Here is a 26,842-nt window from a genome sequence, read left to right as displayed (position 1 = left end):
TCCAGCAACCCTCAGTTTGTTCCCTGTAGTTAAGAGTTTCTTATGGTTTGTCTCCCTCTCTCTTTTTTCTTTTTTTCCCCCTCCCATATCTTCATCTGTTTTGTTTCTTAAATTTCACATATGGGTGAAATCATATGGTATTTGTCTTCCTCTGACTGACTTATTTCGCTAGCATAATACCCTCTAGTTCCATCCAAATTTTTGCACATGGCAAGATCTCATTCTTTTTGATGGCTGAGTAATATTCCTGTGAGAGAGACAGAGAGAGAGAGAGTGTGTGTGTGTGTGTATATGCCACATCTTCTTTATCCATTCATCTGTCAATGGACATCTGGGCTCTTCCATAGTTTGGCTGTTTGGACACTGCTGCTATAAACATTGGGGTGCATGTGCCCCTTTGAATCACTTTTTGTATCCTTTGGGTAAATACCTGATAGTGCAATTGCTGGATCATAGGGTAGTTCTATTTTTAACTTTTTGAGGAACCTCCATATTGTTTTCCAGAGTGGCTGCATCAGTTTGCATTTCCACCAACAGTGTAAGAGGGTTCCCCTTTCTTCACATCCTTGCCAACATCTGTTTTCTTTTTTTTTTTTCCCTAAGACTGCACTGGACCTTGTAATTTGATCTTTCACTGATTTTTTTCTTTGAATAGGTATATTTCTTCATATATATATATATATTTATATATATTTATTATATTTGAATGGAAAGAATCCAATGAAGATTTGAACATGGCATGGTACAAGGTGTCCACCAGCCCTGTCTATTGAATGTGTTGCTAGTCTTTGTTCTTGTACAATTCAGAGTTTCCTTTTCAGATGCTAACAATATTTAGTTAACATGCTAAATGACTTATTTCGGAGTTGTCCTTTCAATAAAGTATTTTCTTATTTTTTCCTTAAGTAAGACTTCTTTCAGTCATTTTCCAGATTGTTTTGGGGGAATTTCTGATTACTTTATAATTACTGTGTTTACTGTGTTCTGAAAACTTCACACAAGGGTAATACAGTTATAGCAGATAATATTTAGTTTAAATATATAGCTTTTTCCCTTAGGAATTCTGGCTTTTCTTTCTCTTTCTTAAAGGATAGATTGTTTTTACCCCCATTGTTTTTATTATATATCCTAGAATAGCTTATCACAATGTCTTTCAAACTGTGTATGGAGGATCAGTTTTGTTTTTTAAATGTACAATTTTTCATGAGCCAATACTTGTAAAAATGATGTAAGTTACTAGAAAAGTATTAGATTAAATAGACCTAAAATTCTGTTGAGTTGCTATAAAGGTTTCTGAATGTTACTCTTAATTTCTGTACTTAATATTGTGAAGGACTTTAAAAATTCACTGTTGTGCACACTGAAAACTGTACTTTGAGGAATATTGGGCTAAGTCTGAAGAGTTTAAGAGTCAAATGAATTGAAAAGGCTTAGTATTCAGCTCCACTGCTTCTCACCCACATTCACAAGATCTAGAGCTCTCTTTCAACTCTGTTGTTTCCTTGGGTATTTGACTTTGTGTTTTTTAAAATAATGAGCTGTGAGCAACTTTATAGAAGCTGAAAAGGTACCTGATGAAATTCACTGTTTTTGATTTACCAGTTTCAGATTGATCTCTTTGAAATGTCAATTATAAAAGATTAACAAATCAGTCTAAGAGTGATAGTGATCCTGGTAACAATAATAGCTAACACTGAGATGTGTCATGTGCCAAGTACTCTCTAAGTACTTTTTATTTATATGTTAACGGGTTGAACCCATAATAACTGATATAGACCTAGGTACTATGTCTAGGCATATGACATAGGTACTGAAACTATCTGCATTTTAGGATGAGGACACAGTCATCGTACTTTAATCTATCACCTACTTTCTCTTTCCCAATCTTTCCTGACTTACTAGTTTTATCACTTCTACATTGTAGCTTCAGATACCTTCTTTTATTATCTTTACTATTCCCAAACGGACAACCCTACTCACATTTAGGTTCACGTTAGAGTCACTTGGTTTTATAACAGAAGAAGTTTGCATTTCTTCTTGGTGCTCTGTGATGCTAAGGGAAGAATGGGGAACTGTCATTGTGCTGCCATATTAAACATGGAAGCCTGAGGATCTTCTTAATGTATTTACCAACAGAATGACATGACAACTGTACGGCTGCGATGGGGAGATATACTTATGCCATTGCTTAAAAAATACAAACTTAACATCACATGGGGGGATCAAGATCTGTTGAATATCATCTTTTTTCATAATCCAGGTAATCATTTAAATTCCTTTTATTCTTTGCATTTGTAAAAAAAATCATAGATAATATTTAGTCAAAAATGAAGAAATGCAATTATTTGATTTTGGCTTATATTAATGATTATCACTATGTTTAAGACAGAGTAAAACTTTTTTTTTGAACTTTTCTTAATATTGTTTTTGTAGGAAAGGATCTAAATGCCAAACATTTTTCACTGTTTTAAATCTTCTCCTATAAGAGCTGTGTTTTTAAACTAAAATCTTTGCAGAATGTTAATTCTATGGAATTGGGGTTATTTGCTTCATTGTTTTATTTTTCTTCACATAGAAAGCCTTTTTGTTTTTCCGTGTCAATGGAATTATCGACCAGATCATTGTATATATGGAAGCAATTGCCAGGAAGCAGAAGAAGAAGGAATCTTTATTCTTCATGGGAACAGAGGTGTTTACCATGATGATAAGCAACCAGCATTTAGAGCCATTTATGAAGCACTGAGAAATGTAAGAATGTGGTTTTTTTTTAAACTTTCTGTGTTGAAATTCTTACAAACTTAGAGAATTTGCAAGAATATACAAAGAATTTCCATATCCTTTACTCATGTTCATTAGTTATTAACATTTTACCTTATATGCTTTACCATTGGTTCTCTTTCAGTATAGACAGGTTTTGTTCTGAACCATCTGAATGTAAGTTGCACACCTCATGCTCTTTTACTCCTTAAAGATTTTAATGTGTTTTCACTATGAACAGGGACATTCTCTTATTAACCACAGTACAGGTATCAAACTCAGGAAATTTCATATTGATACCGTACTTTCATGTGTATTCTCTTTCGATATAGAACAGTTTCTCAGTTTTTGTCTTTTATGACATTGGCGTTTTTGGAGAATAGAGCCTCTTTACCTTTTTTTCTTATTAGAATGTTCTTCATATTGCCTTGTCTGATGTTTCCTTATGATTAGGTTCAGCGTATGCCCTCCTGGTCAAAGTACTGTGTAAGCAGTGTGAGCTTCTCAGGGTATCCCATTCACAGTCACCTTTGTCTACCTGCCTTTCGTTGGCAGTGCTTCTTTTGATCACTCACTCAAAATGTTGTTCAGTTTCTCCACTGTGTAGTTGTTTTTCCTCTTGTAAGCAGTCTGTGGGGAGACTCTTTAAAATCATGTAAATACCTTCTCATCAAAATTTCTATGCTACATTTAGCATCCATTGTTGGTTCTTGTTTAAACCAATCTTTATGGTAGTTGCAAATTGAGGATTGTCCAGCCCTAGTTCTCCTTCTCCGTACAACTTTGGCAGTCAGCATTCTCCTGTAAGGAAGAACCATCCCCTTTTACCCATTTATTGACCGATACATTATTAGTAAGAAATCATTGATAGGTGTTTTTTTTCGATGATTTATAATGTATTATTTGTGTTGATGCCTAAGTTGTTTCCAATTTGGCCATTGGAATCCCTTTTGCCAAACTCGTGTGCCCATCTGACATATTCCCTTCATTATTTTGGGTTATTTTGGTTGACTTCAAGTTTCATGCGTTGTGGTCTGAAAATACGCGTGGAATGATCTCGATCTTTTTATACTTGTTGAGGGCTGATTTGTGACCCAGTATGTGATCTATTCTGGAGAATGTTCAACATGCACTCGAAAAGAACACCCATTTATTTAAAAGTCTGTCTTTAACCCAAAGATTTGAGATACTGACCTTATCATATACTAAAGTTCCATTTGTAATTTCTGAATTTTCTCTTTTGTTCCACTGGTTTGTCTAATTGTGCACTAATGCTGCACTGTTTTAGTTATAAAGACGGTGTACTGTGTTTCAATATCTGGGGGGTTACTCCCTCTTCAGAGCCTGTTCTCAGTGTTTTCCTAGCTATTGCATAGTTATTTTTCCACAAATATTAACTCATTTAACTCAAAAAACAAATATTAACTCATTAACTCAAAAACCTGTATTTTTATTGGGAGCGAATCAGTTTCTTATATTAACTTAGGAGCTGCTGACGTTTTGATGGTGTTGAGACATCTTAATCGAGAGCAAGGACTATCTTTCCATTTGTTCTTTCAGGAATGTTTCATAGATTTCTTCATTCAGATTTTGAACATATCTTAAGTTGATGCTTAGGTATTTTATCTTCTTTGTTGCCTTTGTAAATGGGGTTTCCTTTTTTAAGCATCTGCTTTATATTGAGTTTGAGAAAACTATACTGCCCCTTTCCCACCCTTGCCCTAGATATCTTCTTCTTCTTCTTTTTTTTTTTTTCTTGTTCTTGCTATCCTCTTTTATGTGATTAAGGTGGGTTGACAGGGAGAGATGACTGTACTTTACATATCTCTAGTTTGAATTGTAAACCAGGTCTCCGTGAATATGTTGGGGACCAAAACTTGGGGCAAGTCCAGATGAAGATTGGATCTATGATTTTGCTTAATGAACTATATCTTCCTGTCTATGCAGTTAATTCACTGATACCTGGGGAGAAGTATATGTGACCACTTATCTCTCATGCAGATGTACTCTTTGTTCTGCTAGACTGTGCCTAATCTTATGGGGATGTGAAGACAGAACATAAGTAAATAATAGGAGTGCTAGTTTGGTTTAAGTGTGGGGGTCAGGAGAAGAGCTGATTGCCTCTGTTTTTTAGATTCTTATTCTTTTTATTGCTAATGACTGGTCTAGTACAGCCTCATATATAGGAATGAGGATGAAAATATTTAACTGTAATCCTTTGTGACAGAGACTGTACTGGAACCATAAGAGGGTATAAGAACTTTGTTTGCCTTGAAGGGCCCGAGGAATCCTTGTGCCTCACTCAGAGGAGGCCTTTGAAGTGGGTCTTGAATGAGGAAGAGTTTTCCAGGAGCAGGGTCTATCTGGGCAGAGTACTGCCTGAGAAAAAGGCTCAGGGGTTTTAACACAAAAAACTTTTTTCATGAAAAGTCCATGGAGAGAGGTCAGGTGTGGAGCTGTTCAGTTGGAGTGGAGTGCTGGGTGATGGTAGGCAGTGGCTGGGCTGGGATCAATGTGGTGATGATATGCTGCATCAAGGTGATGATCTGCAATGATAAGGAATTGAAGTTTTTTCCTGGAAATCAGTGTTTCTCAAACTTGGTGGTAGGCAAAGTGCTAATGGCATTGTAGGCTATCATTTTATATGTTATTTGCTAAGTTTCTTCTCCTGTAAACTTGACAGATAAAGTTTCTGTATCATCAGTTTATCATGATATAGCTACACTCACTGAAGAATTCTAAAATTTAGTGTTGATATTCATTTAATGTAGCAAACCTTATATGCCCCCAGAAATCAATTTTGTATATTAATGCTTTATCATGTGTTGTCAAAAGGTGATAAAATGAAGAAAAGTACTTTTGGGGTTCTGAGACTGCAGAATAGAAAAGAAATACATTCTTATAAAAATATGATTTCTTTGTTTCCTTTGAGCATTAAGAAAATCCATTATTAAGGAATTAAATTTCACTAGTTTTATTTGATCTTTTCTTTGATCTTTGGTAAATATATACCTTTAAAAAGCTGAGTAATGGTTTTAAGCTGACTAGTTACACTTGATTTAAAAAAATAAATCTTTTAAAATGACTTCAAATACTGAATTATTTGTATTTGTTTTGAATCTGTATTAACTATAGCTGTATCTTCCCATTTTTCAACTTAATGAAGTTAATCAGTCTTTTATGGTGCTCTTGGTTAGTGTTTTTATCTTCCCTTATCTATAATTCAATGAGAAGTGTAATTTTTAAAAGCAATGTATTCAGACAAGAGTATTTATGCAAGTTTCAGACAGAAGCTTAGTCATTGCCATTGAATGCAATGAACAATATGAATTATAAAGGATATGAACCATCTTTAAAATGTAAATGCATGGCTGTATCTTCCAGCAAATCAGGTTTTACAGTCCATACATATTTGTTAAATATTAGTTGTTGAGTGAATAAAAATATTAAGATTAAAAATTTCAAATGCAAAATGGGAACAAAACATTTTATTGCTCTGTAAGGTATTTTCTGCTTCACGTATTTCATTCTGAATTACATTTCTTGGTGGTTCTGTGTTAACTTTGATTTACTTCACATCCTGCTTATATTTGCCTAACTGTCTTCACAAGGGAGTCGTCCTGAGTGTTTCCCTTCTGTGCTACGGTCATCCACCTTGTCCATGGGGGATACGTTCCAAGCCCCCCCAGGGGATGTCTTCAGTACAGATAGTACTGAACTCTATATATACTGTGTTTTTTTCCTATACATACATATCTCTGATAAAGTTTAGTTTATAAATTAGACACATAAGAGATTAAGAACAATAACTAATAGGGCGCCTGGGTGGCTCAGTTGGTTAAGTGACTGCTTTCGGCTCAGGTCATGATCCTGGAGTCCCGGGATCGAGTCCCACATCGGGCTCCCTGCTCAGCAGGGGGTCTGCTTCTCCCTCTGCCCTCTTCCCTCTCGTGCTCTCTGTCTCTCATTCTCTCTCTCTCAAATAAATAAATAAAATCTTTAAAAAAAAAAAAAAGAACAATAACTAATAATGAAGTAGAACAATTATATAACAGTATATTGTAATAAAGACAGAGAAGGAAAAGTGAAAATGAGTCAGGCATAGCATACAGTGTGGAAAGTGGAAAAAGGCCTCCAGTCAGGTGAGGCCACATGTGGGCTCTGGGAAGGGGAACACCTAGATGCAAGTTATGTCCTGCACAGCTCTGCAGTGCTACAGATTATGTGAATGGCAGAATGTGCCATGACTTCAGGCTCTATTTATATGGGTGGCAATTTTGGTAATTTATCATCTTTTCCCTGAAAGGTCAAATTAGTTGTGTTATATGGTGGACTAAAAGAGCTCTAATTCACGGGGCACTGTTTTTATTTTAGAAAAATCTTCTTCAAAATACTTAGGGAAGAAAAAAAAAATTTTTTTAATTACTCATTTACTTAAGTAATCTCTACACCGAACATGGGGCTTGAACTCATGACCCCGAGAACAGGAGTCGCATGCTTCTTACTGAGCCAGCCAGGCGCCCCATGAAAAAAAAATTTTTTTAACCACAAACACTGGGATTGAAATAACATGAAAATGAATGAACTGAATATCAGGTACTTCATATTTCTGGGAATTAACTTTTAAACACCTTTGTAATGTTATTTTCCTTTAAAAAAATTTTTTTTTTATTTTTCATTATGTTCAGTTAGCCAACATATAGTACATCGTAAGTTTTTGTTGTAGTGTTCAGCGATTCATGAGTTTGCATATAACACCCTGTGCTCATCCCAACACGTGCCCTCCTTAATACCCATCACCCGGTCACCCATGTTGTCATTTTATTTTCATTGCTTAGAAAAACGTCATAGTTTGGTCTTCCTGTTATTATTAGCCTCTCAACCACAGTCGTCCAAGGATGTTTTTTGTATGCATTGAGATGTAACTTGACAGTGTTACTTGATAAAGGTGATAAACCTTGATAAAGGCTGCTCTTTTTCAACATGGCTGCTTTTCTTAACCCCAAATAAATTTTAGGTGTATCCATATATAGCACTTTAAAACAAGCAAACAAACAAAAGACCAATCCAGCTTTTATTAGTTTCTCCCAGTTAGTTACATGCCAGTTAGTACTATTTCCATTACATTCTTCCTAGTTAAGCATCCTCTCCTCTTTTCATTTTTAATCTTCTAAACAGTGTTTATCTTCAGTGCACGTGACTGGGTTTAAAAATCATCCCAAGAATGATGGTTTCATGCAGTTAATGCTCATGGTTTTCTTTCTGAAGAGTTACCGAGGTTCAGTGTCTCTTTACATCTCTACATTGATAAAAGCCATGTTACAAATTATCCTTTAAGTTCATCCTGTTCTCCAAAGATTGACTGTGGCTTTCCATAGACTCATTAATTGCGATTCAAGTGGCACTTGCTTTCCTCTCCCTCAGTGTCATGGTAGTGAACCTTGGGGATCGCCTTAGGTCATTTAAGCCCTCTGAGATGTCAGGTTCTGCATTTCCTTCAGGAGCTTGCATTTTTCACTGACTCTAAACTTCCACATAAAATATTCCATTTTTAAGCCCCATCTATCTTTCTAATTGAAAATATGACTAGTTGCAAATGCCAAATCAAAAAATATAGCTGGTTGTAAACACTAAAATCACAAGTTATAATAACTGCTATTACAGTATTTTTCAAAATGTATTCCTTGGGATATTGTATATTTTACAGTAAAAAAGGACTCTGGTCAAAATATATTTTGGAACTGGTGGGCCAAACAACATTCAACACATGTATTTTTCATTTTACTGTTTATAGCTTTTCATGTGCTGGTGTGAGTTCCCATGAAGAGTGCATGATGTGGAGCAGCTCCCAAATGCATTTACCCATGGGGCTGCTTTGTATAGTTAGGGCTCTTTGGGAAACCCTGAACTGTGCTGTCATTTTGCATTCATTCCTCCCACGGCATGCCTCTCTCTCAATTCTTTGTAGTCTAGCCTCAACACTATTATCAGAGTGAGTTTTGTCTTTCCTTAGTGTCTCTGGGAAACTTCAGAACTGTCTTCAGAACTTTTGGTCATCATCTCACACCAGTCGCTGTCTCTGGGCCTTCTCTGCTCTTGCACCTGTTCTTGTCTTGGCTTGAAATGCCGTGCCTCCATTACCTCTTCTCTGAAAAACTTTCCCTGATGCCCTCAGTGATTTACTGTGACTAATGTGAGATCATACATCCATTTAATTCATTGAAAATATTTGTTCAGCATATGTACTTTTTGTGAGACTTAAGTGGAAGTTATCAATATTAAATTGAGGAAGTTTAGAGCATAATTGAATTTTCATATATATATCTTTGTCTTTTTATTTTCTTTCTCTAGTGTTCTTTTAAAGATGACAACATCCGTTCCTTATTAAAACCTTTAGAACTGGAACTACAAAAGACAGTCCATACGTACTGTGGAAAAATTTACAAAATATTTATCAAACAGCTAACAAAAAGCATACAAGATCGTTATGATAGACCACCAAAGGAAAGGTGATCCTTGGTGACCGTTAAATCAAATGAATTAAAACAACAAAATATCAGAGGACATGTGTGAAGAAATGGTCTTGGATGAAGTGTTCAGGAAGGAATTATTCATCTTCAGAATAATTGTTTCTCCTGAAGAAGTTAAATGAGTATATATATTCATGTAATGAAGAATAAATTAAAGTCTTGAACTCCAGCAAGAAGACATTTTTGATACCTGATGTTTTGTAATGTTATTTGCTGTCAATACAGTATTGATGAAAATATTATTGAATGGTTTGTAGCCTACAGACTTTGGTTGACTCTTCTCAAGTGAGTAGGGACAGTAGGGGTGTATGGATGGAGAAAATGTACCTCATACACAGTGAAAACATTCAAACTGTGAGTATAGCAATAATTTTATGTCAGCACTAACCTCACTTTAAATGTGTGACAGAAAGTTTACAGGAACAGAACAGGTTCTGTTTCTAAAGCAATGTGATGTAACCGATGTAACCATTGACAATCGATGTGTGCCTTTATACATTTCATCTCTGTTTTAAAATATTCCTGTGACAATCATGTTTAAAATTAGATTATAAGTAAGCTGCATGTTTAAAATTGAGCTATATAAGAAAGTGGGAAAACCATAAAAATGTTGGAGTTTTAGTCTGTGTGTGTTTGTGAAGTGTAGTATTTTCATTTGTGTATGTTAACCTGTGTTGCCAAAACTCAAATCTGAGATTGTTAAGATATTTTTGGAAATTTTCATCACTTTAAATGAAAATTTTCAGCTTTACTGGGCATTCTGGAAGCAAAAAGTAGCTGATCATAAAGTGAGAACCTAACTAGTATACTTACGTGATTGTGGAAAATGTGATGGACCAAAAGGCATAAGCTATATACTTCCTGTGAACAGTCATTTTAGTTACAATGAAGCAGAAAAAAGTGGTCGATTTAAACTTTTTTCTTCTACCTCAGAATGGCTTTACAAGATACTTTGAAGAAGCAAATGTAGAGAGCCTTACTTTAAGTCAGTTAGACAATGTTCATGATGATTTGGATTAAGAAGATTGTTATATCTGAGTATAGAAAAAGTAGTTTTGATTGGGTTAATATGCATATCTTCCTTTTTTGAACATTACTTAAGACTTTAATCTCGAAGATAAGAAAAATATTACTTCTCTTAGTGTTCTTGACTGCTCTCTAACATGACTATAGATTCTGAGTACTTAGCATGTACTGTGCTGTGGCATATATCTCATCTTATTAGGTGCTACGTGGTTATTCTCCTTTTTCCTTTTCTGATATCTTAATGCTTAAGTAGAGAAGGAAAAATCTGAAGGAAAAAAAAAAAAACTTATGTGAAAAAAGTGGTGATCGGCTTTATAAAGATAGAGTGTCCTCTGTGGAGACATGGCATATGCAGAAAGACATGGTCAGTGCAGTTGTCCCCTGTCTTTTGCAGTTCAATCAGGGCAAACTGAGAGAGGAAGGTGTAAAAAAAGGCAAATTAGAAGTTGATAACCAGCCCAGCACTCTTTGAACAGATGCGTTTAGAGAACACAATCTGTATGTCCTTGGCAGAATGCCATGGTGAATATAAGCACTTGTGAACTGTGCTGATAATTGAGTTTACTGAGTAGAGAATTAGAATCCTAGGATTTTGAAGTTTGGAGGGTATATATAAGATCATTTCTAATGGTCGCCGAAAGAACTTTGCCTGTCTAGATTAGACTCTCGTGGAGAGCTTGTTGAGCATGGATCCCCGGGCTTCCCCTTAGACTTCTTGGACACTGTGTCTAGGATAGGGGCTGCAAATGTTTTTTTAATGAAGAGATTTTAAAACTACATAAAAGTAGAACAGTACAGTGGTACTCATCGCCCAGATTAAACATTAAATATCTTACCATATTTGTGTCATGTATTCCTTTTCCCTTCGCTGAAATATCTTAAAGAAAATGCCGGATAGCCTGTTATTTCACTGCTATGAGTGCTTTGGTAACTACAATGACATCATACCTCCTCTGACTTCATTTACTATCCATTCCTAAGCAAATTTCCTTAATTGTCTCCAGTGTTAGTGTGCAAAAATAAGTCATCTTATGATTCTATTTTTAATAAGCATCTCAGATGATTTTGATGTCAGCTAGTTTGGGAAATACTGGGAATCGTTTTGCCAAGTTGAAGTTAGGATACCATAATTCTTGGCACAGTTAGATTATAAATGTGATTCTGAAATATTAGAGGAATTGGGGTTATTGGCAAGATATGAACTTATATTATTAGTAAGTTTCTTAGGTTTAATTTCCTCAGTGAACAGAGAATCTCAGCCCCATTGGCTCTAATAAAGTGGGTTGGGGCTATGTAGTGTGTGGTCATAATTTAATCCAGCTGGGCTGTATATCTCTTTTTTCATGTTGTGGCTTATTTACACTGTCACACACTCCACATTGTGGATCAGTTAGAAGGTTTTCATCTGGTTTTATTCAGACCTGACCTAATTGGGCATTTTACCATAAATTGGGATATGGTGAAAACTTTCTACTTAGGGACTATATTTACCTAAAATTTAGGATATCACAGAAAGTCCGTAACAATAGTAAAATGAGTTTTCTGAATTTATCTTTAGATAAGGTAACTTTTTCTATGAGAATGCTTAAGAAATGCAGTTCTCAACATTAATGAGGTTAAATTTATAGAACAACTTAGAGAATATATTTCTTTTCATAAAACGGTATATCTATGCAGTTATATAAATTACATTATATATTCTTTGAGTCTTTGTATTAGAACAATTCTGACCTCAGAACTATCTCTGGGCTACAGTATTACCAAAGTGGAATGACTTTAAAATGTAGTCATATTTCATTTGTATGAAATAGCCATCTTAAAAGAACTTGGAAATCTTTAGAAAATATATATTGTGATTTACATTTTAAAGCAATATGTAACTTTTTTTTTCCCCCTGTGAAGAATAGTTCATAATGTATAAGGTAACCCAGTTATCTTTTGGACACTTTAGAACCTGAAATAATATTACCGCTTACTCATTGCTCTTTCATCTCGCCTCCTGTCAGATGTTACTGGTATAATGGCAAAAAACCAGTCTGTGTATTATATCTGGATTCTTTTCTTGGATGGGAACCTCAGGCATATCCTTTCACCTTCTCTGTGCCTTAGGTTTGTAAACAATCGATATGCTCTTCCAACCTCATGAGTCTCAGAAGTCGTAAGTCAGAAAGTTACATGACTCAACAGAGATAATGGATCTGAATGCATTCTACATGGCTAATACATGCCACACACAAGCATTAGTGTTGAAGTTCTGTTTTGCTTCCTATACAGATCATTCTGTTTCCTTAGGGTGAATGTTTTCTGACATGTATTATATCTCCAGTAAGAATTTGCTTATATTATGTAAGGAGGAGTTTTTAAGGAAGAGAAAGCAGAGAAGAAAGGAGTGATTATAAATGAATGATCAAAAAAAAAAAAAAAAAAGGAAGGAAAAGAGAGAAAGTGAGGAAAGTGAGGAAAGAGAAGGGGATAAAAGTGAGAATGGCAAAAGGCAGAGTAAGAGAAAAGATGGAATGAGAGTGGGAAAATCGAGAAGTGGAGGTGGAGAGAAATGCTGTGGAAACTGTCACTTTTTGAGTTGTAGGCCCCCCACCCTGTGCCCCTGTCTGCCTGCCTTCTGTTTTCAGTTTGTGAGGCCCTCCGGGGTCAGGAAGGGTACTGGCTTTCATGGAGGCAGCAGCACAACTACTTTGGTTTGATTCGTCAATACTAGAGTCCTGTTGCAGTCACTCTACTCACTGATCTAATTTAGTGATAATGATTCAACATTGTATTTCTTGACTGGATCCCAGTCAGTTGTTGGATTATACAAGACTAACCACCGGGATTCACAGGGGAGTCCAGGGTGGAGGGGACGGCTCAGTTAGGTTGGAAGGGGCCCCAGGAATCTGTTAACAGTTTTCCAGAGGATACTGATAGGAAGCCAGATTTGGGAATCACTGCCCCCCCCGCCCCCGAATGGCAGTAGATCACATCTGTTGATTCCTTAGTAGGCATACTTTCAGTGGAACAGTTATAAATGGATTCAAGAGATGAGCAGACAGGAGAAACACATTGAAGGGAAAAGCCTGAAAAGATAATTTTCAGAAGTTTGTATTGTAAGTAATAAATACCTTAATAGTAATCAGAACCTCTTTGAAGTGTTTTAGAAAGATCATGGATCTGTTGTTTTTTTTTTTTAAATACCTTTTTTGGTTCCTTAGAGTAAATAGAGAAGGATAGTAGTGGTGCAATAGGTCAGGTATGGGGCCAATTATCCATTTATTAAATGTACTTTCAAGTGTCTTAAAACAACAGTTGCCTTATTGCATTTTAATATTTAATAAAAGTAGATTAATGATTTGTACTGTAACAGTTATCCTTTTTACATTGCCAAAGCAACCCTTTTTTGCCTCTTAAAGTCTGGCTAAGTTGTTCCAGTGTTCGCTGTTCCCTAATTCACTGAACAGAAAACCAGATTTCTAAAATCAAGTTATATAAACTTAACTCTAAGAGGTGGCACAGGAATGTTGTTTTTTTTTTTTAAACTAGAATATGATGTTAATTCAAATGTCTAGGAATTAGAGAACCATGAAAAGAATATGGAATAGCATGTTGGACTAGGCAATTTAAAATTGATTAAAATAAATGTCGAATTTACCTTTAAATGGAAAACAATGTATTGTCACCTCATTTCTACCAATAATTCCAAATGTCTAACGGGATTATTTCTTTAGAATTTACATAAACTCGGTTTTTAAACAAAAAAGTGCCTTTCAAAAAATGGGGAAAAAAAGAAAGGAAAATTTCTCTTAACTACCAATACTGTGAATGCTATTTGGAGGGTCTGTGGTCAGGCATTTTAATATCAAACTTAAGAACTGATGTGGAGCCTTTGCTTATGTTTGGTTTATACATACAATCTGAATTTGTGAGCATATTCGCACACATAATACCATAGCAACTCCTTGTAAAACATGAAGAGAACGCAACAGTGTTATATTCCATTTAAAAAGTAAATTGACTTTGACTGTGATGGCAAATAGCTGTTTTCAACTTTGTATAAAATCTCTTCAGGGAATATTGGAATGTTATGCAAAAATACAATTCAGGGCTTGTTGTATACCCACAGAGTATGTCATCCATTCAACACTTAGCAGAACCCACATGCATAATATGCATTGTCATCAGTATTTGAGAGCTGGACCATTGGTTTTTGATGGATGTTGTAACAAAAGATCTGTGAAGGAGGTCGTGGTTTGTACCTCTTCCCAAAGTAAAAAACTGGAAAAGTTGCAAGTGTTTCAGTTTTTCACAGGCATTTTGCATAAATATATTAATATTTTCAGTAGTAATGGTTCTAAAGCTGCAGGAAGGCATGTTGGTATACTGTGACATGTAGAAATTACTACCTTTAAACTGCTTTTTACTTTAAAATATTATGATTTTAGGATAATTTGGATATCTTCCTCCAAGTATTTTGTGTATCTTAAAATTTATTAAAGGGGAATAAGATTCTAGATTTGGGTGTAACCTGAGAATAATGGAAATTGCTTTGTTCTGTATTGGGGGAGTTCAAGTCACCTTTTTCTTGAGAAACTGTATTGCTGTTGCTAAATAAATATGTACTCCATAAATGTTTAATTTCTTCAAATGGCGTGTCTGAATTATTCTAGCAATCAAAAACAATTTTGGAATCTTTACGGTTGGGATGCTTGATAACCAGGAGCCTAGGCAGCGGGCAGTTTCTGGAGTGGCTATTTCTGCAGCTGAACAATGTCATCAGGAAGTTAAGTACTGTCTATTTTTCCATTACCATTCTCACCACGTGAGCTTGGTCTCACCACATGGCCCCAGAGTGACCACTAACATCCAGATTGCAATCACAGCCAGAGGCAGAAATATGTCTTTTTTGTAAGAGGAAGGTTCTACTTGCTCTCATAGCCATAATAGTATCTGTGCCTAAAACAGTCACTTCGCAAAGGCAATAAAACTAACAGTTTACCCATGAAGATTTGCCCCAAACTTAAAGATGGCTTCTCCTTGAAGAATGGCTGCTCAGAGGAAAGGGAACAGTTGGTGCGGTAGAAGGGTTGGGAGCTTGGGAGATAGCTACTGGGTAGCGACAGGCCGTACATTATTTCCGGGCCCAAGTATTTCTTATAATTTCCAGGGGGATCACATTTCAGATTAGAGACAAGCGCCTTTTCTGTGCCAGGGTGTAATTTTGTTTGAAAGTTCTCTGTATTGTTACGGTCTCACAGTTGGCAGTTTTACATATTTTATTATTTATACAGTGGGTTTTCTAGTCACAATATAAAGGGTTTTAAAAGATTACTGAGGTGATGACTGCTTCCAAGAAGCAGTTCTTTTAAATTCATGAAAAATGTATTAATAAATACTTATTAGCAATCTTTATATTTTCAATTAAATCTTTTATAAGTTAGAAAATGTCCCCATTGAAACAAAAATTCAAATAATACAGAAGAGAAAAGTATGTGAAGTAATGCTATCCCTGTTAAAATACCAACAGCATTTTTCACAGAACTAGAACACATAATCCTAAAATTTGTGTGGAACCACAAAAGACCCCAAATACTCAATCTTGAGAAAGAAGAACAAGTTGGAGGTACCACAATCTCAGATTTCAAGACATAGGACAAAGTTGTAGTAATCAAAACAGTATGGTGCTGGCACAGAAATAGGCACATAGATCCACAGGATGGAACAGAGAGCCCAGAAATAAACCCACATTTATATGGTCAATTTATGACCGAGGAGGCAAGAATATATAATGGGGAAAAAGTCTCTTCAACAAATGGTGTTGGGAAAATGACCAATTTCTTACACCATACACAAAAATAAAATGGATCAAAGACCTAAATGTGAGGCATGAAACCATAAAACTTCCAGAAGAAAGCATAGACAGTAATCTCTTTTTTTTTTTTTTTTAAGATTTTATTTATTCACCTGACAGCGAGAGCAGGAACACAAGCAGGGGGAGTGGGAGAGGGAGATGCAGGCTTCCCGCCGAGCAGGGAGCCCGATGCGGGGCTCGATCCCAGGACCCTGGGATCATGACCTGAGTCGAAGGCAGACGCTCAACGACTGAGCCACCCAGGCGCCCCAACAGTAATCTCTTTGACATCAGCTATAGAAACATTTTTCTAGATATGTCTCCTCAGGCAATGGAAACAAAAGCAAAATTAAACTACTGGGACTATACCAAAATAAAAAGCTTTTGCACAGCGAAGGAACAAAACAAAAAGGCAACCTGATGAAGAAGATAATTTGCAAGTGATATATCCAATAAGGAGTTGATGTCCAAAATATAAAAAGAACTTAAGTAACTCAACACCAAAGAACCAAATAATCCAGTTAAATAATAGGAAGAGGAGCAGAATAGACATTTTTTCCAAAGACATACAGATAAAAACAGACACACGAAAAGATGCTCAACATCACTAATCATGAAAATGGAAGTTAAGACCATAATGAAATGTCACCGTACACCTCTTAGAATGGCTAAAATAAAAAACACAAGAAATAAGTGTTGTTGAGGATGTGGAGAAAAAGGAACCCTTGTGCACTGTTGGTGGGAATGCAAACTGTTGCAGCCACTGTGGGGAATAGTATGGAGGTCCCTCAAAAATTTAAAAATAGAATTACCATATGATTCAATAATCCCACTACTTGGGTATTTACCAAAAAAAAAAAAAAGATGAGAACACTAATTTGAAAAGATCCCCTATATAATATTGCAGCATTATTTACAATAGCTAAGATACGGAAGCAACCCGGCATGTCTGTCTATAGAAATGGGTAAACAAGCTGTGGTATGTAGAGATACATAGATTATAAATATGTGGAAGAAATATGTATACATACATGCACACAATGGAATATTGCTCAGCTACGAAAAAGAATGTGATCTTGCCATTTGCAGCAACATGGATAGAACAAGATATAATACTAAGTGAAATAAGTCAGAGAAAGAAAAATACCATATGATTTCACTCATATGTAGAATTTAAGAAATAACAAATGAACAAAAATAGAAAAACCCATACTCTTAAATACAGATAACAAATTGGTGGTTGCCAGAGGGGAGGTGGGTGGGAGGATGGGTGAAATTGATAAAAGGGAATTAAAAGTACACATACTGTGATGAGCACGAAGTAATGTATAGAATTGTTGAATCACTATATTGTACACCTGAAACTAATACAACACTGTGTTAATTACACTTAAAGTATATGAAATCTTTTGCCATGCACACACATATATAAGACAATAAAGGTATGGTTGGATCCTACTTTGCACACTTATACAACTTGCCTTTTTTCCACATAATATGATTTTTCCTTGTCAATACATTAGATCCACCTCATTCTTTATAGCTGCATATTTTATAGTAATGTACTTATGTAGAGATTAGCATACAGACTTCTGAAATATAAATGTGTTACATAATGAGTTTTAACTTCATAGTAAACCACTTTGCCCATTTTGCTAGTTAAGTGTAATTTAATTTACTCTAAGAGGCATTAAATTGTGGACAAAAAGCTAATGTACCTCAGGCATCAAAGTAAACGTCAGATTGTTTTATTTTTTTAAGATCTTTGAGTTTTATTTAGATTATGAAATCATCAAGATAACCTCTATATCATTTTACAGACAAAATATAGTGTTGAAAAACAATAAGCTATTTTCTCTTTTTTTTCATCTATCTCCATCCCCTATTTCCCCCAGCCTCCTATCCACTTCCCTCCAGTAGCCATCAGTTTGTTCTTTATAGTTAATATTCTGTTGCTTGGTTTGTCTCTTTTTTTCCTTTGCTCATTTGTTTTGTTTCTTAAATTCCACATATAAGTGAGACCAAAAGGTATTTGCCTACCCTGACTCTTATTTCATTCAGCATTATACTTTCTAGCTCTATCCATGTTGTTGCAAAATATCGTTTTATTTTTTTAATTAAAAGGCTGAAAAATTCTTTATAGTTTATTCAATACATACTAGTAAAATAAGTAAGACTATTTTTGCGAGACTGGCATGTCTGAATATTGTTACTTTAGGGTTGTTCTTCTACCTTTACATTCTTTATTTTTTTAAAAACTATTTTGAGTGGGGTACCTGTGTGGCTCAGTTGGTTAAGTGTCTGCCTTTGGCTCAGGTCATGATCCCAGGGTCCTGGGATCGAGTCCCGTGTCGGGTTCCTTGCTCGTCAGGGAGCCTGCTTATCCTTCTGCCTGCCCCTCTCCCTGCTTGTACTCTCTCTGTCTCTGCCAAATAAATAAAATCTTAAAAATTTTTTTTGAGTAGTTAGATTTAAAAAAATTTATTTGTGAAAATTAGCAAAAACTGACCTGTTCTTTGCCTGTACTTCAGCATTTAAAATCTATTAATAGGGCCACTTAACTGGTTAAAGAGTTTTTTTAAATCTTTTAGAACAGTGTGAACAGAAATATGATGCAATCACATGTATAATTTTAAGTTTTCTAGTAACCACAAAAGCAGTAAAAAGCCCTTGAAAATAACTTAATTTTTAAAATTATTTTATTTATTTTTTAAAGATTTTAAGTAATCTCTAGACCAAATGTGGAGCTTGAACTCACAACCCTGAGATCAAGAGTTGCATGCTATACTAAGCCAGCCATTTAATAATATGTTTTACTTAACCCCACATATCCAAAATATTATCATCTGGACATGTAGTCAGTATGAAAATGTTAGTGAGATAACACATTTTTTTTTCTTCCTAAGTAGCATGTATTTTTCACATACACCACATCTCCATTTGAACTTGCTACGTCTCAAGTGTTTAATGGCCATTAGTGGCTGGTGGCTACCATGTTGGCTGGTGGCTACCATGTTGGATGGTGCAATTCTAGAATGTAAACTCTGAAGGCAAAAACCATTTCTGTTATTACTGTAGTATATCTGTCACCTAGTACTGTGACTGATCATGGTAGACACTCAAATTTGGTGAATGAATATTAATTCAGAGATGTTTTATAAAATTGTGGATTTTTTGTTTTTGTTTTTGTAAATTTGGAAAAGAGTTTGAATTCTGGCCATTTTATTTATAAAGATATTAAATAAAATTCTATTCCAGAAAAAGGTACACCCTCATTAATAGTGAAAGAAAATCAAACTAGAAGGGGTGCATTTTTTTTTTTTAAAGATTTTATTTATTTATTTGAGAGAGAGAGAGAATGAGAGACAGAGAGCACGAGAGGGAAGAGGGCAGAGGGGGAAGCAGACCCCCCGCTGAGCAGGGAGCCCGATGCGGGACTCGATCCCGGGACTCCAGGATCATGACCTGAGCCGAAGGCAGTCGCTTAACCAACTGAGCCACCCCAGGCGCCCCGGGGTGCATTTTTTTTAATGTAATAAAAGTTTTTTTTGGTAGTTTGTTTTGTTTTTGAATGAGAGGAAACTCAGTGCTGGCAAGATTATAGTGAATCTACTACACAGAACTACATATGATAGTATAAGGTCATATGATTCACATACCCTGTTAGTTCACTTTTTGGCACCATTGATGAATCATGCACAAACATTAATCTCAAATGTATAATAAACCTGAGTCTGCTTCCATGGATTCTGGCTTCTCCGTGTTACTACAGCTTCCATTTAAAGCTAGGTCCTTCATTTTGCACTAGATCCTATACCCTCTTACGTAATTCAAGGATGTTGTTCCATCAGTTCTTCCCTCGTTACAACCTTTTCTCACTCTACTGGATCATTTCCAGCAAAATTCCTTGAAAGAGTTGTCTATATTCTGTTTCCAATTACTCTTTTGTCAAGGTTACCAGTGACTTGTGTGTTCTTAATTCCAATGCCCAATTGCTAATCATCATCTTATTTGACCTATCAGCAGCATTTGGCAGACTGAAGTACCATTCTCTTTCTTTCTTTCCTTCTTTCTTTCTTTCTTTTCTTTTTCTTTCTTTCTTTCTTTCTTTTTCTTTCTTTCTTTCTTTCTTTCTTTCTTTCTTTCTTTCTTTCTTTCTTTCTTTCTTTTTCTTTCTTTCTTTCTTTCTTTCTCCTTCTTTCTTTCTTTCTTTCTTCCTTCCTTCCTTTCTTTCTTCCTTTCTTTTTCTTTTTTCTTTCTTTCTTTCTTTCTCTTTCTTCTTTCTTTCTTTCTTTCTTTTTTTTTTCAAGATTTCATTTATTTATTTGACAAAGAAAGAGAGTGAGAGCACAAGCAGGGGGAGCAGAAGAGGGATTGGGAGAAGCAGACTCCCGCTGAGCAGGGAGCCTGATGCGGGACTCGATCCCAGAACCTTGGGATCATGACCTGAGCCGAAGGCAGACGCTTAACCGACTGAGCCACCCAGGCGCCCCAGAAGTAGCATTTTCATTGAAACACTTTCTTCAGTTGGCGTCCATTTCATCATACTCTGTGTTCCTCTTTCCTCATTCAACACTTTTTTTCAGTGTCCTTTCTGGCACTCCATTTTCTTCCCACTCTCTTAATATATCTAGAATATATCAGACCTTCTCAGTGATCTCATTCAGTTGATGTCTTTCAAAACATCAACTATCTCCCCAATTTATATCATCAATCAAGGTGTCTCTCAAATTCCAGACTGTTTTCTACTGCACATTCCTACTTGATATCTCTGCTAAAATATCTAGTATCCATTCCAAACTTAACATACCCAAAACAGAATAGAATCCTTGATTTTTCTCTTAAACCTGCCCTATTTAGAATCTTCTTTACTTAGATGATGATAAATCTATCCTTCCAGTTGCACAGGCTAAAATCTTGGGAGCCATTCTTTACTTCTCTCGTGTTCATCCACAGTCTACACACAGCCATTAAAAATACTAGTGTATCAACCTTCAAATTAAATTGAGAATCCAACCACTGCTTGCTACCTCGCCTTCTAATCTGCTTGTGTGGGCCGTCATTTTCTGTTACTTAAATTAGTGTAACAGAATCCTAAATGGAGACCCTGATCCCAACAATATCCAGCTACAATTTTCAACATAGCAGCTAGACTGCTCCTTTTAAAAGGTGAAATCATAACATGTCATATCTCTGCTCAACCCTCAGTGACCCACCACCTCACTCATAGTAAGAGCTAAAATCCTTAAATGTCTACAAGACCTTACAGGTTCTGCCAGTCACCTGTCCTCTCCCATTATTTCTCTAATTTCTTTTAATACTCTTTCCTTGCTCATTCTTCTTCAGCCACATTGGCATGCCTGACACACTCTCGACTAGGAGGTTTTGCACCATATTTTCCTTTCTCTGAAAATCTCCCAAACATTTCGCTGGACAACTCCTTCATCTCCTTCAAGTCTTCGGTTAAATGTCAATTCCCAATGAAGCCTACTAGATGAATAAGAGATGGCTGCAAATTTTCTGACAGTCCTCCTATTGAGGAGAGAGTCTATTTCCCATCCTCTTGAATTAAGGATGGTCTATGACTGCTTAGACCAGTAGAGTATGGCAGGCTTGCTTTGGGACTAGCAACTTCTTGGACTCTTAGAAACCAGAGTGTCCTTGTCAGAAGTCTGACTACCCTGCTGTAGAAACCCTCTGGAGACATCCTGAGACCCCATGGGGAAGGTGAGGGTCCCAGCTGAGACCAAGCTTACAGCCATCTCTGCCAAGTCCAGGCATGTGACTGATGTCATCTTAAACCCCCTTGGACCAGTGAAGCCATATTGGATTCTCCAGCCCAACCCTGCCAACACTTGAAAGCCACTGAGTGACTCCAATTGACACCAGGTAGAACAGAAGCCCTGCCCAAATTTCTGATCCACAAAACCCTGTGATATAATAAAATGGTTGTCACTTAAAGCCACTGAAGTTTTGGGATAGTTTGTCATACAATAATAAACAACAAGAACACTTGTACTGACTATCTACCTATATAAAGGTGCGATTTGTACCTGTCTCTACTTTGGTACTTTCAATTCTCTTTACTTTGCTCTATTTTTTTCCCTCCATAATGCTTATCAACTTCTACATGTAATGTAATATACTTACTATGTTTATTATTTATATCATTCTTTGTCAACAATCCCTCTCCCCATTCACCAGAATATAAACAGGGATTTTTTTTTTTTTCCTATTTTACTCACTGATATAGGCCTGGGATGTAGAAGTGCTCAATAAATTCTTATTGACTGAATAAGAAGTAATCCACACTTTATCACGGTATATAGAGGATCTCAACAGAGCTGTCCAAGAATGAGCAAGATATTAATTTTGGGAGGGGTCCTCTCAGCTTCTTGGACATGAATGCTTGTTTCCTTCCCCAGATTAGGGAAGGCTAATTGAATATAATAATAAAAAATAAATAAATAAAAAATAATAAATAAAGCCTGAATTAAAAAAAAAAAAAAAGAATGAGCATGATATTTAACAACTGGCATGATAACCATGTGGTCATACTACAGAAGAAAAAAAAAAACAAACCAGCCTAGAAGAAACTATACCCTAAGGAACAAATTTCACTCAAGTGCTTCATACTACGGAACACCTTATTAAGGTCATGAATTCATTAAGGTAAATCTCAAAAATGAAATAAAAGAGTTGAATGAGATTAAAAAAGAGGCCTAATTGGGGTGCCTGGGTGGTTCAGTCAGTTAAGCCTCTGACTCTTGATTTTGGTTCAGGTCCTGATCTCAGGGTTGTGAGATCAAGCCCCATTGTCAAGTCCTGTGTTGGGCTCCGTGCTGGGCGTGAAGCCTGCTTCAGATTCTCTCTCTCCTTCTGCCCCTATCCACGCCCTCTCTCTCCCTCTCTCTATCTCTCTCTCTCAAAAAAAAAAAGAGGCTTAAGGAACAAGTTGAGGATCAAAAGGATGCCATTAAAAATCTGATAAATAAATAAGAAAGGAACAGAAGACAGTCGAGAATTAGCTTGCTGACATAAAGGAAAAGTTTTAGCACAGTGAGTCAAATGTCACTGAAAAAAAAATCATCACAATTAGAAAAATGCCAATAGCACCACAGACTAGAAATTGTGCATGAACACATGGAAGAGAAAAAAAGAAAGTATTTAAAGATACAAGAAAATTTCCTTGGAATAAAAACTGTCATAAAATAATCAGCAGATTGAAAAAGCACATCTTATTCCAGAAAATTTTGTTTCTGAATACTAACAACTAGATATATTCTGGTTAAGTTGTTAAATTGCAAAAACAAAGACAGAGTTCTTCATATGATGTTAGGAAGAGCAGATAATGCTCCCAGAAAAAAAAAAAAAAAGCTATTTTTAGACTTCTGTATAGCAACATTCAATAGACTGAGAAAATGTCTACCAACGAATGAAAAAAAAGTGACCCAAACATTTTATGACCAGACAAGATCTCATTCAAACATAAAGGCAAACATGCATGAACTCAAAAAATTGTAAACCCTTGAGCCATTCTTGAAAAATTAGAAATGAAAGCAGTCAATTAACTAATGAATCAACATAAAGACCTCAGCAGTGGAGACACAATGATTGAAAGAAATTATGATGAACAGTGAATCCGTTCAATATGAAACTAATTGGAAATAGTGGGGATATTATGATTACATACCAGAATCTAACATAATACACTTTGACAATAATAATGTAATCCGCAAAAATTGGGAGGTGGAAACCAAGGAGGTTGTAGGGAATGTTAGCAGCCTTTACTAATGAGGAGTTTAAAATGTATCATGAGACCAATCTCATTTTAAATTATTTAAAGTTTTAATCACAGAATTAGGTTAATCTTAATCCTTCATGCAAGGTGTGCTCTAAGTTTTTGTCCATTTGTAGTCTTTCATTCCTTCCTTCATAACATGCATAGTATAACCCTACTTTATAAAAAGTATTTCTAGCTATCCTTCTACCTGTATGTAGAGAAAAATCTGTGAAATGATGTCCACCTGTTGTTAATCATAGGTATTTCTGAGGGATGGAATTTGAGATGATGAAAACTAACTTGTCTCCTTTATTTTTATTTTTTTAAGATTTTGTTTATTTGGCAGAGAGAGACATAGCAAGAGAGGGAACACAAGCAGGGGGAGTGGGAGAGGGAGAAGTAGACTTCCCGCTTTGGAAAGAGCCCGATGCGGGGCTCGATCCCAGGATCCTGGGATCATGACCCGAGCCGAAGGCAGATGCTTAACGACTGAGCCACCCAGGTGCCCCTGTCTCCTTTATTTTTCACTCCTACTAGTCTTTGTCATACTAGACATTCTTTTGAATAAACATGTATCATTTTTATATAAACAAAGTGATTTAAAAAACAGAACAAAATCCACATGTTTGGTTTTAAAAAACTAGTTTGCTTCCAGTTATCTGCAAGAAACAGATCTGGTGACTTTAACAACAAAATGATGATGCAATCAGTGCAAAAACTGCCCATGTCAGTAGAGGATATAATGTTTCTTTATGGAAAAGGATATTGAAACTTATGGACTTGATTACACAAAGCACAAGATAGCACAGTAAGCTTTCTGGTGGTGGTATGGAGTTTTCAGTCCCAGTGATTTCCATGTGGACACAGAATTTGGATATGACCAGCTGCACTGAGGAAGGATTCTGCAGACCTTACCTTGCCATTCTCACAGGATTTTCACCTTCTTCTTTTCCCCACCTCTTTCTATGCCGTCCCATCTTGACTGTTCTATAGGCTCAAGCTGTGTGTCTGCCCACTCATCAGCCATAAAATAATCCCAGTGTATTTCTGAATGCTTATCAAGAGAATGGATGAGGCTAAGGGCAATTTCTCGGGCAGGCCTAGCATCCCTCGAAATAACTCACCTTCAGAATTCTCTGAGGTTAATCCCACAACACCTAAGGAAAATGACAAAGGAAGAAGGAAAATAAAGGAATGGGGAAAGACATAGAAGAAAAATAAAAACAAAGAAATCAAATGTAATATTATCAGAAATAGTAAAATCAAGACTCAAAGTGTAAAATGGGATAAAGGAATTTTTAAAAATAATTTTGTATAGTAATCTACCAAAATATACAATAATTGTTAGTAGCAAACATCATAGAAGATGTTTACATATAGCAAAATCTCCCAGAAATATGAGAAATTGTTAAAGCCACTGTCATAGGGTTGATCTTTAATAGCCTTCTTTCAGAATTTGCACATCAAGAAGACCAAAAATAAACAGATGTATTTAGAGGACTTTAATAATGTAATAAATAAATACCATGTTTTATATCCATATTATATCCGCATTTATAGAACTTAATGCTGAAAAGAAAACCTTTATAAACTTGTGTATTAGGTAGGATTACCTGAAATGAGATTTGGCTAAAAGTGAACACAAACCCAAAATAATGGTGACTTGAAGTTAGAAGCTTATTTCTTTCTCACATAAATGTGGGATGTCTACTATCAATCTCCTTGCCTGCTCCTTTGTCATTTCCTGTAAATGGCTTCTACCAGTGGTGCAAGAATGTCATTCTGGTTCCATCTAGCATGTCTGCTTCCCCTCTAGCAGGGAGGAAGAAATGGAAGGGAAAGAGCCTGCTCCCAGCTTTTAATACAACTTCTGGGGAGAATCACAAATTCTTCTACTTACATTCTTTCAGCCCAGAACCTAGTCATATGGACATATCCAGCTGCAATGGAAGTTGGGATATTTTTACATATTCTTCATATGGGCCCAGATGAAAATTGTCATATCTACTATAGAAAAAGAAGGAGGAGGAGGAGGGGAGGAGAAGAAAGATGAGAAGGAGAAGAACAATTAGAAGAAGGAGAGGAAGAAGAAGGAGAGGAGGAAGAAGAGGAAGGAGGAGGAGAAGGAGGAGAAGAAGAAGAGGAGGAAGGGGATGAAGAAGGAGAAGAAGGAGGGGAAAGGGAAGAAGAAAAGGAAGAAGAAGAAAAAGGAAGAGGAAGAGGAGGAGGAGGAGGAGAAGGGGAGAATAGATATTGAGGGAAAACAATCACTGAGACACCTTACACATCTGAAAATGTATTTTTTCCACACTTCCTTTGTTGGATGATTTGGCTGGAATAGAATTCTAATTTGGACAACAATTTACCATTTAAATTTGCAAGACATTACTCTTTTGTCTTTTAATTTTCAATATTGTTTGTATTAGAGTTCTCCAGAGACACAGAACATATATATATATATATGTGTGTGTATATATATATGTGTGTGTGTGTATATATATACATTTATTATTAGAGTTCTCCAGAGACAAGGAACATATATATATTTCTTATTTCATATGTATATAATATGTATATCTTTTTTTAAGAAGATTTTATTTATTTTAGCGATGGAGAGAGAGAGCTCACATGAGCTGGGGGAGGGGCAGAGGTAGAGGGAGAGGGAGAGGGGGGATCTCAAGCAGACTCCTGCTGAGCGTGGAGCCTGACGCAGGGCTCAATCTCATGACCCTGAGACTGTGACCTGAGCTGAAATCAAGAGTTAGAAGCTTAACCAACTGAGCCATCCAGGCGCCCCATAAATATATATACATTCTATACATATATAAATTAGGAATTGGCTTATACAATATTGAGACTGAGAAGTCCCATGATCAGCTGCCTGTAAGCTGAGACCCAGGAAAGCTG

The 26,842-nt window shown here is 36.0% G+C and overlaps 1 protein-coding gene across 3 annotated transcripts in view; it reads left to right on the top strand.

Moving 5' to 3' along the window:
* Window positions 1–14,939, top strand: part of GXYLT1 (glucoside xylosyltransferase 1) — a 47,547-nt gene extending 32,608 nt beyond the window's left edge. For all 3 annotated transcript variants that reach the window (XM_081821506.1, XM_006735227.3, XM_006735228.3), the window contains 3 exons: window positions 2,137–2,260; window positions 2,576–2,748; window positions 9,109–14,939. In XM_081821506.1, coding sequence (XP_081677632.1) covers window positions 2,137–2,260; window positions 2,576–2,748; window positions 9,109–9,270 — 459 coding nt within the window. In that variant the 3' untranslated portion in view covers window positions 9,271–14,939. The remainder of the gene's footprint in view (window positions 1–2,136; window positions 2,261–2,575; window positions 2,749–9,108) is intronic.
* The last annotated feature ends 11,903 nt before the right edge of the window (window positions 14,940–26,842 follow it).

The sequence above is a fragment of the Leptonychotes weddellii genome, chromosome 5 (genome assembly GCF_054177405.1).
Source record: "Leptonychotes weddellii isolate Sample4059 chromosome 5, ASM5417740v2, whole genome shotgun sequence".
Taxonomy (NCBI): Eukaryota; Metazoa; Chordata; class Mammalia; order Carnivora; family Phocidae; genus Leptonychotes; species Leptonychotes weddellii.
The sequence above is the reverse complement of the archived record's forward strand: the minus strand, read 5'-3'. Positions and strand labels throughout refer to the sequence as shown.